Here is a 16,219-nt window from a genome sequence, read left to right on the forward strand (position 1 = left end):
TCAAAATTTGATTTTGCTAGTTAACAGAAAGCAAAGTTAGTGAAGAGCAGTCTTATTTTCTTCAACATATTTGATTAAATGGGCCAGATCTGAGTCACAAGGACTTACAGTTTGGGCCTTAGTCTATCATAGAACCATTGGCAGAATCAATGTATGAGACACTTCAACCCATTTTCTACACTTAGGAATATCATCTTACTATCTTCAATTATTGTTTATAATTGTTATATATTTGTTTTCAATATGAGATCAATCATATCTATGATTTCAGGCGAAAAACTTAGTATTGAACACAACCCTAATTATAATTTTGTTCACCTGGGGGAAAAAAAGACCTTGCTTTATGACAATTTGATTGACAATGCCAGTTCCTAGAAACACTTTGAGGTGATGATCAAGGAGAAGAATATTTTTTAGAAATGCAGACACAGCACAATTTCAACTTGGATAGGTCTACCTCTTTGGAGGGGGAAAAAAAACCAACTGTTTCTCTTAAAATATTCTACATCCCAGAAAAGTATAGGGGAGTTCAATAAGAAACACAGAATCCATTTTCTACGTAGGCAATCCAGGATTTTTCAAAATGGAAATTTGCCAAGATCCCTCCAGGTCTCAGGATGAAGATCCCTCAGCTCTGGAATGGGAAGGAAGGGGAGAAAAATTTGTTGCACCAACCTCCTTTTCTCTCCCTTCCCCCCCCCCAAAAAAAAACACAAGGCAGGGGCTGGCCCCCAAGGAGGTCTTGATGGAATCATTAAAGGAGAATCAACCATGTGAAGCCTCTCTTTCCCTTGAAGTCAATACCTGGATCAAGCCATTAATGTGCTGCTTTAAGAAAGAAGAATAAAACTCTCCAATAAACTTGATGAGGGAAAAAAAATCCCCAAAAGTCAGTTTCACATCACTTTAATCCTGAATGTCACAGCTCTGAGCAGATCTGGCCCAGATGATAAAAAGCTATTTTGGTAAATGCTTAATTAAAATGGTTTGCAGGAACAGAGAAAGCAATAGAAAAGCAAAAAAGCTTTGGGTTGGGAGTTAGGGAAATCACTCTAGTCTCAGCTCTGATCATAGACAAGCCCGGTCCTCACTTGGGTTCCCATTCTGACCCCCCATAAAAAAGGGGGACGGGCTTTCAGGTTCGGTCTTGCTAGGGGTCTATGAGGCAAGAATTCCACTGAAGTTATTCCCTTACAAAGCTTAACCCCGCAAGTCTCCATCTCAATGGCAGGGAAATCCACACTTCAAGGAAATGGGTGTCACATCCTATGGAGGTATATTTATATGGAAGTATATATTTATTTAAGTAAGGAAGATCTTCGGGGTAGATTTTGGTCTAAGGCATGGAGTGAAAGTTGTGTTCTACTCACCCACTCTAATAGTCAATGTCTCAAAATCTCAAATTACTAAGAAATTTAACTAGGACCCAATTACCTCGATTCCTTCGGCACTGGCTTGGGAATCTTAATTTTCACCAAGGAATCATGTCTTCCAAAATTAATCAGGCCAATTTCTACATTAGAAAGAAAACTGAAAAAACAAAATTTGACAAAGTATTACAACTTTCCAAAGTGGCAAGTCACAAGCATCAAAGGCTTTTCCTTCTTGGCCCAGGAAAACAGAAGCTGCTGTTCCCCAATTCTCCATAGCCCTCTGCCCAACAGCTATTAATAATAGTTAATATCTTAACATGTATTGGTCATCCTGCCATCTAGGGGAGGGGGGGGGAAGGAAGGGAAAAATTGGAACAAAAGGTTTGACAGTCATCAATGCTGTAAAATTACCCATGCATATAACTTGTAAATAAAAAGCTATTAAAAATTTTTTTAAAAGAAAGCTAATAATAAAATAATAATAATAGTTAATATCAACATGGGGTCTCTGTGTGCCGGGCATTGTAATGAGCATTGTACAATTATTATTTCACACAGTCCTGGGAGGGACGTGTCCCCCAGGCACAAACTAAGGCAAAAATGTTAAGCAACTTGTCCAGGATCACAGAGCTGAAAAAGGATTTAAAATCAGATCTTGCCAACTCCAGGACCGGTGCACTATCATCCCTAGGTGCCCCAATATCCCACATCCCTCTGTGTTTTTTATTGCTACTTCGGGAAGATGTGCTTTGGCTTACAAATGCACAAGGATGGTTGAGGCGACCCTGCCCCTCGAAGGACCCCTCCAGTACTCCCCTCTCTCACCCCCCCAAAAACCCTGGAGTAAGGGCTGTCCATCAGAGCAGTTCCCGATAGAGCTCTATGGTCACAGGAGAGCTGAGCAGAAAAGAGCCGAGAGCATTAAGATCCCCGAGCTTGAAGCTATTCTTAATGCTAAATTACACTTTAAGTCATTTTTAATGGTCTGGTCGGGAAATTCAAACCATCGTTAAAACAGAAATTCTTAAACCGAGGGTCTGTGGACAAATTACGGGGACTCTTTGAACTCAGATGCAAAAAGAAAACATTTTTACTTCAATATAATTATTTCTTTAGTAAACCTTTAGCTTTTTTTACATTTTTAAAAATTATTCTGAGAGGTATACGAGTTTCACCCCAAAGAGTCTATGATACAGGAAAACATCAAGAACAAAAAGATTTAGCATGCAATTTTATCGGAAGATGGGGCCATCATTCTAAACCAGCAGCTTATGAATCAGTTTCTGGGCTATAGTTCATTAAGAATTTGGTGACTGCTTGGATTAAGAAATTTAGCTTATTTACAGTAAGTACCAGAAGCCCAAGATCTGCTACTGATTTCCAGATCAAAAGTAAATCAATCATCATCATCAAAAAATATTTGGGGAGGAGGAAGAAGAGGAAGGGAAGATGAGGAGGGAGTGAGGAAAAGGAGGAGCTGATAATGGAATCTTTTCCAAATGAAGAGCAAAGGCTAACCACTATCAGTATACAGAAATCCTGTTTATGGATTTAAGGATTTCAGCTTCAGAAAGCAACTGCTCAGAATGAAATATATAAAAATACAGATATAAAATAGTGCGATTTTTCTCTCCTCACTTGATCATAAGCTTCTTGAGAGCAAATAAAATCCATCTTTATTTCTTCCATCCCTACAAAGCCCTGTATATGTAGATGCAATAAATATTTGCAAAGTTTTTTGTTTTTTTTTTTTTTTTAAAGGGTATTTGACCCTTGTGAATTGATCCAAACGTTGTGGAAAGCAATTTGGAACTATGCCCAAAGGGTTATAGAACAGCACACACTTTTTACTGCAAAATTTTTTAAAGGGAAAAGGACCAATATGTACAAAAATACTTCTAGCATCTCTGTGGTGGCTAAGAAATGGAAATAGAGGGGATGCCCGTCGATTGGCAAATGAATAAGTCCCGGTACACGCCTGCAACGGAGTGTTACCGGGCTATTAGAAATGACAAGGGGGACGATTTCCGAAAAAGGTAGGCTTACACAATACCGACCCAAAGTGAAGGGAGCAGGACCAGAACGGGCAGATGGTAACGGCAACACTGATGATAAAAGAACTGTGAATGGCTCAGCTATTCTCACGATGCAATCAGCCAAAACAATCCCAAAGGACTCATGACAAAACATGTTATCTGCTTCCAGAGGAAGAACTGATGTCTGGAATCAGACAAAGTATACTGGTTTTCACTTTTTTTCCCAAAATTTAATTTTTCTTGCACAATATGGAAATATTTTACATAATTGATAATAACTTACTGTCTCAGGGAGGAGGGAAGAAAGAGGAATAAAATTTGGGATTCAAAGTTTAAAATAAAAGTTTAAAATTGTTTTTACATGGAATTGGGAAGAAAAATAAAAGTTTAACCTACCCCCCACTTGGTATTTTTTGCAGAGCATAAGAGTTCACAGTTATGAAAGAGTGCACATATTTTTTCAATATTTAAATATATTTGTTTTACTGATTTTTCTTCTCTAAAAAATATAATTTGATATATAGGATGATTGATTCTCTGGAAGGAGCAGGGGAGAAGATATTTGGAGGAATCCTGGTGATGTAAAAAAGAAAAGTGAGCAATAAAAAAAAAAAAATAAGTTTTTGTCCCAAGTCTTCTCCTAATATTATACTTGGGAATTTCTGAGGCTAATAATCAGAAATGTACATGTTATATAGAGCTTTATATGTCCCATTTTAAACAAATATTCATAAAGATCTTTTATCTTATGTATACCTTATTTCATTATGTTGACTTTTTAAAAGACTGACAATAAATCAGGGTTTAAGTTATTTATTTCAATACATTCTGTCTCCAAGAATTAATTAAAAGAACTATTTTGCCATAAATATGCCATGAAGAGCTAGCTGGGAGCATCCAAATAAGGAGTTTCAAGGGCCCATTCTCTTCGTTGTTCTGGTCAAAGTGTACACGGGCAGGGCTTCTCTTGTCCACTGATTACTTCCAATCCAGATGTTCACATAGTCTTTCATCCCCAAAGTAAGCTAAAATGTTTGTGGAGAGGAAAAAAAAATAAATTAAATCCAAACAAAAAGAAAGTTTCTAAAGCTAGTTTATTGAAAGTGTCATGAAACTCACTAATTAAAACTAGGAGCTTTGCTTTAAACCGAGTAAGAGTAAAATCAAATCTGGTTTAGGAAAAAGCAGACTGACCTGGCTGAGGGCCAAGCCCCAGGTACAGGACGCAGCCCACAGAAAGGTCCTTTAACCACTCTGACTTCATCTCCACGGTAAAGAAAAACCGCCGCCCCCCTCGCCCCCAGCCCCACATCCCTGACAAAGAGCCTGTGCCCACACGTGGGGCTGGCGGCCAGGGGAGCGTGAGCACCTCGGTAGCCACTCTATAAATACTTGTTGATTGATCAGTTAATCGAATCCTTCCAGAGCCCCCGATCGGCCGGTCTGCAGCTGAGCAGCTTGGGGACGGCCTCCCCTTCCTCACAAATAAAGGTCTGACACCCCGCAAAGGACAGATGACACCCCCAATTAGAGAGCCGAGATCTAAATGAAGACTTCTCTGGGGTCAAATCAATTTCTGTTTTTCAAGCTTGAGGCTAAAAGAATAAGGGCCTCCCTCCCTAAAGTAAATTACACAGGGCCTCAGAGTGTCATTAGCACCCTCGCAGAGAGCCCCGGCCCTAATGGCCAATTGCTCTCAATCACTTCTCATCAAGCTTCTCCGAGGACGGGCTCGGGCTCGCCTTCACCGCAGCCCGGCTGCCACCCCAGCAGCCACCGAGCCATTCCCAACACTGACCAAATCAGCCTCTGATAAGATTTTGAAATATAAAAATCAAACTGTCACCTCTATTTTGTTATACCACCTGTACCCTCACCAGATAATTATAAAATTCTCCTGACACAGATGGCCTCACTAAGATTATTTTTCTTTTTTTAAAAATCCTTTTATAAAATCTATGAGGTGATATTAACAGCCCATATAGAATTAAAATTTCTTTACAAAAAAAACCACACTATTCTGACTCAGAAAATTATTTTCATGTCCCCAGGATGAGCTACAGAAAGAAAACTTTATTTATGTGGTAAAAACAGGGCAGTAAAAGCGGGCCATTTCTCAAGGTTCGGTCTCCAATTCCAGTCATTCTCAATAAGTAGAGGCCCTAAGTGTATTTAGGTATCAGAATAGAACTTAAATGAACCAGTTAAAATTCTTTTGTCCTGCCATTAAGCAGCACTGACCTGTCGCAGCTCCCACAGACACTTGAAGAAATAAAATCTAAAGTCTTAAACCATCCATGAATACTAAACAAAGAAGAAGATCAGAGCTTGGGGGGGAGGGGGAAGAGAACAGAAGGGGGAAGGTTCTTCGTCCTGCAGCCTGAAAATGTGATTTCTAACACTATGTTCAGTTTAATGAGATACAACCCACTGCTCTGATGTCCTGTGGAGTTTATTAAAAAGGGATTTTGCTGGTACCTGGAGACAACTAATCTTATTTCTATTTTCATTTGTAAATGGTATTAAAACCCCCTTAAAAATCCCCAAGTAATTTTGCATACTTTACTTCCCTTATTTTTTCACATGTATTAAGGTCTCCTCCTAATAGCTGTCAAGCTTCAAAACCAAGATAAAGCTCAGTGAACAGCTTTACAAACACACACAATGAAGACTTGTTAAGATTATTCTTCAGGTTAAGTATTTTTACCTAGGAAGGCAATCAAGTTCACTTTCATTCTTAACAATCCCTTAGTTATCAAAATAAAAAGTAAACGGATTCCGTCGTCCATCCTGAAGGCAACGGCAAATAAGCCAAGTGGTCCCAAATGACAAAACCATCCCCATCACCTGCCAAGCTCAGCCCGGGGAGCAAAGCCTCTGAGGCTCCCTCATACCCCAGACCAAACCTTCCCCCTGAAGGTTCCCAGAAATTCCCCACGCAGACATTTATGCATTTAGAGTAAGTGCTCCCCTCTCCCGGAACATCTCCTTAAAAATGAAATGTTACCAACCCCGGGAGTGACCAGAAGGGCAACTGGCCAAGGGCTTGAGCTTTGCCCCTTCCCCTTAAGCCTCAGCTGCTCAGAGCATCAGAAAACTTGTTCGGGGACCCCGCGGAGGGGCAGCCGAGCAGGAGACCCGAGCACGGGGGGAGGCCCGTCCCGGTCCGGAGCCCGGGCTCTCCCGGCCAACCGGGCTCACGGAGGCAGAGCCCGGGCAAGGCCGGCCGCACAGATCTCACCCAGAGAGGAGAGAAGCAGACTGAATTATTAACAGCTAATTGTTAATTAGGCATGAGGCTCAGGCGGAGCATCGAGTGAATTTTAACAAAAACATGAGGCCGGGGAAGAGGAGGAAATCAATTATTTTCCTGGCTTAGTGTTCGGCGGTCCTCTCCTCCCCCAAATGCAGGAATAGCCCGTGGCCAGAAGAGCCGCAAACTCTGGAGAGCCCGAGAGCCTTCGAGGAGCCGCGGGGGCCCCGGCAGCCGGGCGTCCCGGGGGACTTTGGGGCCCACCCCCACGCCGCCTCTCCATTGAGGGGCAGATCCGTGCCCAGGCAGGCCCCCGAGCGACCAAGCCCGGCGGGCCGCGGCCAGGAGCAAACAAAAGCTCACAAGTCCGTATTAACACAAAGACCACCACTGTGCTCGCCCGGGCACTTTCTTCTAAGTAAATGAGTCCGCAGATGTGCACAGACGGGGCTCCTGTCACCTCTCAGTGGTGTGAAGCAGCGGCCACTCGGGCTCGCTCCCTTCTCTCCCGGGGCGGCTGAGCCGGAGGGGGGCCCGGGGCCGGGGGGGGAGTCGGGGCCGGGGGGGCTCGCAGAGGCTCTGCGGCCACTGACACTGGCCGCTCCGAGCACGTTCGCGTGTGACCCGGACCTCAAAGCATCAATCAAGGAGATGCTTGTGATTGTGTGGGAGAAGCAGAAGGCATGTCCGAGAAAAAATGGCTGGGGCAAAGGCTTCGGGGAGGGGTCCGCACACGACAGGGGGTGAGGGGCCGGCGGCCGGGCCCCAAGGCCAGGTCCAGGGGCTTCCGTTTTATCCCAGGAGTGACAGGGACCGGAAAGGGGGGCGGTGTGGAGACCACAAGACTGCAAGAGTCCGAGGGCGAAGGGGGTCAGACCCTTTCGAATTTCTGGGCTTCAAAACAAAGGGAATCTAAAGAAAGCTTGGCCAGGAGGGAGTCAGGGGACTCCTGGGGGATGCCGACCACTTCAACTCATCTGTGAAATCGGCCAGGTGGGGCTCATGATCTCTAAGAAGTCAGAGGTCACGTGCACATAAATGTGCAGGTCACCCAGAAGAAATGTGCAGGGGGGGCAAACATTGAGCTCCCACCCCCCGGGAGACCCCTCCACGAGGAAAGTGGGGAGCAACGGTCCCCATGCTTCTCACTGGAGAAAGTCACAAACCCCCGGGGGCTGGAAAGAAGCTTAAGCACATCCAGGGGTTCCCTGCCCTTGCAGAGCAAATTAAAGGAGGCCACACTGCCAGAAAGGCGACCCGGTTTGATCCTTAGAAGGGCGCTCATCAATGCGATGATCGATTTTCTGGCATTTTCATTTCTTTTACTTCATCTTTAAAAAAAAGTTAAAAAGGCGTCACTGGGCTGACTCTCAAGGAAAGGAGAAAGGGAGAGTTACAGGGGAGAGTCTGGGGGCCACCAATAAAGGTTCCATAAAAATCTGTTCCTAAAAAAAGTTCTCTGGTGCTCCCAGAGAGCAAGTGTGCTCGTGTGTGCAAATGGGCGTGGCGTGTGTCAGAGGCAGCCGTGGGACACCAGGAAATCCTCCTCCATCGAGGGGACAGGACTGAGCCCACGGCCCCCGACATCGCAAGGAGGGTTCCCGGGGAAGGGGGCTGCAGAGGGAGAAGCGGGCAGCATCTCCTGCTCCCGACCCTCTCAGGCTCGGCCATTGTTCTCCACGCCGGCCCAGGGCCACCCGGGGAGCTCCTCGGGCCAGAGGGAGGTCAGCTCATGTGAACTTAGTTTCAGCACCTCCCCCCCCCCCCCGGTTTGTTGGGGGGCTTTTTTTCCTGTGTCAGCTTTTTAATCTTCTACAATTCGACGTGTGAATGTGCAAATACTGTACCTCAAAACCGTTGGCTCGGGCATTCCGGGGTCCGCACCTCTCCTGAAGCCTAAAAAGAAAAAAAGTCCACATGAGAAGGAAAGTCATAGTGACAACAAAGGGGTCTGAGGGAGGCCAGGTCCGCCCCCGACACGGGGGTCTCCCATGTGACCGGGGAGAATACTTCACCCGCCCCACGCTCCAGGCAACCAAGACTGCACCGCGAGGCCGCCCCACACCAGCTGTTTTCCAAAACTTTCTGTTTAAAAGCTGGGGACCCCCAAAAGGCTTCTGTGGACATGGTTAGAGCTCCCTATTTGCCAAATCAGAAACTGAAAGGTCACAGTACCATGATGAAAACAGTTCTGACCTTAGGAAGCCCAGAAAGGGTCCAGCCCAGCCGGAGAACTCAGGGCCGGTCAGGAGCCCCATCTACACAAAGTCTACTTTTTGGGACTAGACGGTGGCCAAAATCTCTCTGCTCTGTGCGCCCCCCTCGGGGCTCTGTCAGGAGCCCCCGGAAGCAGTCTCCTCTCTCGTTTCCCCAACAGGAAATAAAAGCTCCGCAAACTAACCCAAAGGGGCAAGAAAAATGATGAACCTATGAAAAATGCTGCCTTGGATGAGAGAGGGGGCAGAGAAGGGGGGAGTCTCGGCAGTGACAGGGGAGTGTGACAGGGGAGCAGAGACGCTGGGACCTCATGGAAGAACTAACGGGGAAGCGAGGGAAGCCCCGGCAGTGACTCGGGGTGATCCGGCCCGCTCCCCCAGCGAGGCCCCCAAAGGCTCCAGACACAAAGGCCTGCGGCCGGGCCGGGAGGGGCCCGCGGGGGTCTGCCGCGATAATGAGGGCAGCACCGGGAGGCAGATGGGGCAGGCCCGGCGGGGGTCACAGGCACCAAACCCTTTCTCCGAGTTCACACCCGGGGGCTGCGGCTCCTGTTAATCAAACCTCCCGCAAAGCTGAAGCCCAAGGCAAGCCCGGGCAGGGGCGGGGGAGGGGGCCACAGCAGGCCCCCCAAGCAGCCCGGGTTAGGCCTTGCCTCCACAAAGCGGGGCTGCTTTGTTATTTTAATCGGGGGAGGGCTCCCGACCAGGAGAGGCAGAAGAAATCCAACCAGCATCCTTAAGGGGGCCCCAGGAGGGGGGCCCAGGGCAGCCTGGGGGCTCCGCAGGCCGGGGCCCCCCAGAGCAGGCGGCCAGCCTCAGGGAGACCAACTCTCTGAAAGAGAGGGAAGCCTGACAGGGGTCTGGAACAACCCTAGGTTTCTGCCCCTCATTTTACAGATGTGGAAACTGAGGCACGAGAACCAATTCCATTCAATCTAATCCCCCCCCAGGGACCCCGGCTGCTGGGCACAGCCCAGAGGCTCAGGAGCAAAAGACCAGCATTGTGTGGCTGTGGGACCTCGACCTGCCCATCTGTACAATGGGACACTGACGGCGCGGGCCGGGTAGGTTATTTAGGCGCCCATCTCTCAGGGTTCTGCAAGGTGCCTCCGCTCTGGGTTTGGCTTAGCACACCGTAGGCGCCTAATAAATGCGAGTCGCTTTTCACGTAAGTTGGCCAAAGCTGGCTTATGCACGGGGCCCTTGCAGGGGGTCAGCGCGCAGTGTAGTGTGTTCCTATGGAAGGGAGAGGTGGGGCGGGGCCAGTGTCCATTTTGTGTCCTTTCTTACAGTAGGCACTTAACTAATGCACGAGCCTCGACCCTCCTCTGGGGCCCAGAGGTGATGACGTCACCACGCTCCCACTGCGTGCACGTCCCCGACTGTCCTACATCCCCCCCTCCGCCCCCCGTGCGCGCGTCCCCTCTGCCCGCCGCTGTCGCCGCCGCACTAACCCAGGTACAGCACGAGGGGGATGAAGCCCCAGCGGATGGCGAACTGGCCGCCCCGGAAGAGCTGCTGTAGCCGTTGCTTGGACTCTTTGCTCAGCTTCACCATGGTGACGGCGGCGATGGCGGTGCCCCCAGCAGCTCGGACTCCCGCGGCCTCCTCCGCACGCCTCGGCCGGAAAGTGCGCACGCCCGCGCAGGCGCAGTATCGCCGCCGGCGCCAGGACGCCGCGCTTTACGACTCAGGGGTCGCGAGCGGCTTCAGGACGTCGTAATTCCCTCTTCTTTCCCTCGCAGCTCCCATTTCACAGATGGGCATACTGAGGTCTTTGTGGAGTTACGGGGCGGGGCATGGAATTCAGAGCTTCCTTTCTCCTCCCCATTTCCTGGCAGGGCGACAGGTCCAGAGAAGTCACGCGGTTTTCCTAGGGGGTCACACAACAGACTTGTGGGAACTCGAGGATATCTCAGTGCAAGTTCTGGCCCTGACCCTCCCAGGCAGGGGAAGCCCTGAGAGGGGACCCTCGGGGCCCATGTGTCCTATCCCCTACCTCACTTTGGAAATTTCTGCTGCAACCTGCCGCCCCCTGCGTGACTTCCTCCAGGAGGGGAGCCCACCCTTCTTTGTATCTCCAGCCCCTGGCAAAACAGTGGTGCCTAATAAATGCTTATGAGCTAGTCATCCCAGACGTTCCCCGTCGGGCCGATCCCCTGGGCGCAATCAGTTTCAGGCTCGGCTACAATGTATCTATCTGCGAACGGCTACAATGTCTCTGCCGACGGGTACAATGTGTCCGCTAACGGCTACAATGTATCTGCTACTGGGGCAACGGAACCGACCCATCCCCCATCCAGACGGCCTTTGGGAGCGTCGCAGGGAGGGGCCACCCTCTCCCATCACTTCTTAAACTAGTGCTTCTGCCCCGCCCCCCTCCCACCTCTCACAACATCCCAGAGCCCCTCATCTTCCCCCAGCTTCAGCCCCCGGATCCCAGCCTCCTCCCCACCCCGCTGCAGTGGCCCCCACCCCGCTGCAGTGGCCCCCACCCCCGGGGCTCCAAGTTGGCCGCCATTCTCAGCTGATCAACGTCCCCACCCGACTCTGGCGCCCACACCGGCCAATGGCAGAAGCCAGAGGGAGGGAAACTCACGATTCGCCCCCAGACTCGTAAGTCCCCTCCTGTGTGCAAGCCCCGGGCGTCCTTGTCAAGCCTGCGTCTTTCTTTGAGTCGGGGCTGGGCGTGGGGAGGCTCTGCTGACCCCCGCGCAGCCGCGGCCCCTCAGCAAGCCCGATCTGGGCAGAGCTGCCGCTCCCTGTCATTCCGTGTCCGGCTTGCGCGGACCTTCCTCATTCGGACTGTTGGGCCTTGAAGGCCCTGAAAACGCGGGCTATTGTAATGAACAACTTGATTTGGCTTGGTTCTCTGCGGACAGAACGCGCTCCCCTTCTCCCAGAGCCCTTCTCCTCTCTTAGGAGCCCGGGGCAACCTTTCTGAGGGGGAGACTTAGGGAACTGAGCAAGTCCCTTCAGCTCCTAAGCCTCAGTTTCCTTATATGTAAAATGTGCCCTTTCCAGTTCTTATGAAGGCTAAGGTCAAGAATCAGCTGGAGGGGAAAGGACCAGAGAGGGCCGGGGCCTTTCCCCAAAACCCTCAGATCCACTCTCAGCAAAAGGGATCTCCTCCTACTTCCCTAGAAGCTTCATTCAACAAATCTAAAGCACCTACTGTGCACCCTGTGCTAGAAGCTGGGGCAGGACGGACTGAGAGAAACTCAGGAATGGATCATGAGGCAAGTAGGGAGAAGGCCCCAAGAGAGATGGGGTTAGCTCCATGGTCTCCCCCTCGGGGGAAGTGGTCCAGTCTGAAATCCTAGTTTTGTCAAACCCCAGAGACTCCCCCCCCTTCCCAGGGGTATTGGTCAGCCTCACCTTGCTGGGCCCTGTCAGAAATCCCTGGGCTTAACTTTTCCCCATAAAATCTACTTATGGGCCGCCCCGCGGCTGCTGCCCTCCTTTGGGTCAGTCAACCCTCCGCCTCCTGGGGTCTTTTTCCTTCCCCTTCCCCCATGCCACGTGCTATCTCCCCTAACTCCACTGTGCTTCCTATCCCCCCTTCTCCTCCCTAAGCTAACTTACTCCCTGGGGTGCTGAGTCCCTCTCAGGATTTAACCTACCAGCTAAGAGCATGGTCCGACCTCCCAGGGGGGGTCCCTTTTTCTGGGGAAATATGGGTTCTTGTCTTTCAGAAGCCCTCCCACTCTTTCATATTTACCATTTCCGGTGTGTCCCTTCATTTTGTCCATAACCTTCTCCCTAAATAAATCCACCTTTTGCCAAAGAGAACGGCCTTTGTGAATCCTTCTCGGGATCGAACCCCAGCTCTTGCCGCCTGCCGTGACTGGCACATCGCCCACATCATCCAGATCGGGTTCCTCCTCCCTCCCCTCTCAGAGAAAGAAAGTCTCTCCTCTTTGGGCCGGACTCCACTCCCCCGTTAGACCACAAGCTTTTGAAGGTGGGGGGGACTCTTTTCATTTGAATTGAGAGCCGTGAAGTGAAGCGAGCCCACATCCTGGTAGTGCTGGGCCTGTGAGGGACGCTTGGACCTGGGGACCGAGTGCACTGACCATCCCATGGGAACTGTGGGGGGCATCAGTTATTGGCTTGCTCAGGGGAGGGCTCAGACTGTGTGTATCTTAGGATCCTTTAGTTCAGATGGGTTTTGGGGGGTGACTCCTGGTGTCTTAACAGAGGGCTGGGTTGGCAGCTAGGTTGCTGACCCTGCATTCAAATTTGACCAGAGATACCAGCTGTGTGACCTCGGTCAAGTCACTTTACCCTGCTTGCCTCAGTTTCCTCACCTGTAAAATAAATACGTGAAGGAAATGCCCAACCACTTTCAGCAAGAGAACCCCAAATGGGGTCACAAAGAGTTGGACACAACTTAAAGAAACCACCAATGGCAGCTGCTTGATGTTGCGCATAACTGCTCTTCATTTACTTACTGATTTCATGCCAAAAGTAAACACACTGTCCATATCATTCCGGTATATGTTTCTAGAAGCAGACGCACATCAGGAACAAGGGACAGACATGGGCCGACATGCGCCATAACCAGAAGAAGGGAGAGTGAGTGGGGGCCCAGAGCTAAGCTTATGAGTAGATCAATACTCCCGGCCCAACCCCAGAAAACAAGAGACTCTCCTCCAGAAAGAACCGTCCCTGAGGGACAGAGAGCTGGCTCCTCTCTTCCCCAGAACTTGAGTTCCAAGGGATTCTGTGCACACAGTGAGGAAGGGATTTAGCCGGGGATCTGGCTGCCCTGGAGGGATCCCAGAGACTGCTTATTTAATGTTTGATTAGAAACAATCTTGAACGTCACTAAAAACACCTAAATTTGCTTGGCGACCACTTAAAAAAAGAAATAAAGAAATTTCAATCTGAACCCTTCCGGCCTCCACGTTGTCTACAGCGCCCCATGGGAATTTTCCGTCCGATTTATTTAATTTTCCAGTGGAAGTGAGTGGATATTCCAATGTTCTACTTTTGGGTTGTTTGTTTGTTTTTCCCACTCTGCATTATTTCACAGAGGCCTTTCTCTATTTCTGTGTGTCCCTTACACTTACCGATCGGGTCCCTTTACATCAGCGTAACACAATTTAAACGTTCCCCCTGGTGTCGGACACGTGTTAACTCTACTTTCATCTAAATCCTTCATTTTGTGCCCCTTTATTAAAGGGAAGAGAATAAACATTTCTATGGCTCCTATCATGTACCCGGCACTGGACTAAGCCCGTTACAAATAGCACCTTATGTGATCCTTAGGACTACCCTGCGAGGGAATATTAAACATCATCCCTGGTTCACGGCTGAGGAGACTGAGACAAACAAGGGCCAGTGATCTGGCCAGAGTTACCCTACTGGGAGTTGTCTGAGGCAGGATCTCCCAGCGGCCTATCGAAAAAAGTACCAGAAAAGCATGATTCCGTTTCTCCCCTCCCAAACCATCCTCCCCCGACTCCCACTTGATGGTGTTTCCTCCACCTTCCGTGACTGTCAATGGGAGGATTGTGCCCAGGACTGACGTCTGCTTGCCGTAATAGCATAGCTGAAGTCATTCGCCACCGCGGCCACACAATGCCCTTCACACAAGAAGCCGAGTCCGCTGGTCGTCCCCTGCTTTCCAGGAAAAACGTCTCCGTCTGCAAATGGATTTTTATGCTTCCTTTGGTCAGACAATGACTCCTATGTAAGTCAACGTGTTTTCCCTTTCTGCCGGGCCTGCCAGGAGCGGCGAGCCAAATTCAGTGCCAACGGCCGTACCGAGCTTCCTCCGCGTTCCCGGGCGCATCTGCCATCTCCACTCTTCCTCCATCACCTCCTTTCTGGTTTCAATCGTAAATAGACCATTTGGCAGCATTTGTAGTCTCTGTAAACCACCTCAAATATTTGGGGAGATAGATGAGGGGAACGAGGGCAGGGGGAGACGTCTTGATTACCGTCATTAAATCTGGAAGTGATTTAATGTTAAAAATAAACAAACGAAACCCAAATCCCAGAGTGGAGGCCGAAAGCCCCAAGTTAGGAGGGAGGCCGTTTTCGGAGCTCAAGCCAAAAAAGGACTTGGGTGGTGGGGGAGTGGGGAAGGGAGAAATGAAAGACCCTGTGACAGGGAGAGAGGACAGTCCCAGGCAAAAGAACAGGAATGTCAGCTTGGAGGAAAATTGATAAGACAGAAGCTAGACCTACCTATGCTAACGTTAATGCTGAGAACTCTCGTTGTGAAAATGCCCTCCACTGGCTCACAGCAGCAGCTCCTCATTATAACTAAATTACTTCTTAGATGCCTTGGGCCCAGGACTACAAGCTAGGGTGTGAAAGAAGCCGGCCTCGAATCCTGGACTTCTAGTCTCTGACAAGGGCTCTCTATCCATATTGCCACTCTTTCACCATGCTACCATCTCCCTCTCTCCTTTTCTCTTTTTTATTTTCTCCTCTCCTCTCTTTCCTTTTTCTTTCTCTCTTTTCTCCTTTTATCTCACCTCTCCTTTTCTCTCTCTTCCTCTGCTCTTTAGCTTTTTCTTTCTCTCTTTTCCCCTCTTTTCCTCTCCTCCCTCTTCCTTTCTTTTCCCTTCTCCTCACTTCTCCTCTCTCCCTTCTTTTTGTCTTTCTTCTCTCTCCCTCTCCTTGTTTCTCTCCTCCTCTCCTATTTTCTCTCTTCCTCTCCTCTTTCTCACTTTTCTCTTTTTCTTTCCTTCTTATTCCCCTCCATCCATTCCTTTCTTGTTTGGCTATGTCCTGACTCCTCCCCTCCCTGGTAACAGTTGTGGCCCGAAGCACCTCCAAAGCAACATGGGCTAGCCATGTAGACTGAATTCTCCTCCCAAAGCCCATTACCTCCTTACAAAGAGAGTGCAACGTGTAACATACCCTTTGGGATCCAGAATCAAGACCTGATGGCAGTTAATCTGAGCTTAGCTGTCTTATTAGTTGAGTTGTCAGGGCCACCGAGTTGGCGGTATGGTACAGTGGTTAGAAAGCCAGACTCAGAGCCAGAAAGGTCTGGATTCAAGTCCTTCAACAGACTTACACTGTTTTACCATTGTAGCCTCCCAGTGCTCTAAGATTATCCAAGATGGCAGAGGGGTCCCAGGGATTTGTGCACCTAAGCACTCCTTAACACTAATGAAATCCCAAGTCCTGTCGCTCTCTTGGAGTCATCTTGTACACGGCTTGCCTCGTTCTCCCGGTGCCCTTTCCCCTCCATCACATTAGTGGGATGCTCGGAGGGACACCTGGCTAGAGCCAAGTCCTAATAGATTTCATGCCCAGATCTCTCCCAGAGTCCCCCTAATCAGCCTTAGCATGTTCTCATTTCATAGTCAAATCCTC

General features: G+C 49.3%; 1 protein-coding gene across 1 annotated transcript; it reads right to left on the bottom strand.

Annotated features, from left to right (window-relative positions):
* Positions 1-4,206: 4,206 nt before the first annotated feature.
* On the bottom strand, positions 4,207-10,519 carry TOMM7 (translocase of outer mitochondrial membrane 7). The gene is made up of 3 exons (XM_052001032.1): positions 10,333-10,519; positions 8,510-8,558; positions 4,207-4,434 (listed from the first exon to the last, which is right to left on the bottom strand). The coding sequence occupies exons 1-3, from the start codon at positions 10,433-10,435 to the stop codon at positions 4,419-4,421; spliced, it is 168 nt and encodes a 55-aa protein (XP_051856992.1). The 5' UTR covers positions 10,436-10,519; the 3' UTR covers positions 4,207-4,418.
* Between the last annotated feature and the right edge of the window lie 5,700 nt (positions 10,520-16,219).

This window comes from Antechinus flavipes, chromosome 5, assembly GCF_016432865.1.
Source record: "Antechinus flavipes isolate AdamAnt ecotype Samford, QLD, Australia chromosome 5, AdamAnt_v2, whole genome shotgun sequence".
Lineage (NCBI taxonomy): Eukaryota > Metazoa > Chordata > Mammalia > Dasyuromorphia > Dasyuridae > Antechinus > Antechinus flavipes.

Excerpts from the sequence above, each read along its gene's own strand:
- TOMM7 (XM_052001032.1), bottom strand. The coding sequence starts at position 10,435 with ATGGTGAAGCTGAGCAAAGAGTCCAAGCAACGGCTACAGCAGCTCTTC. Across the intron at positions 8,559-10,332 it reads CCCCCTCGTGCTGTACCTGG|GCTTCAGGAGAGGTGCGGAC; the intron begins GTTAGTGCGGCG and ends TTTTCTTTTTAG.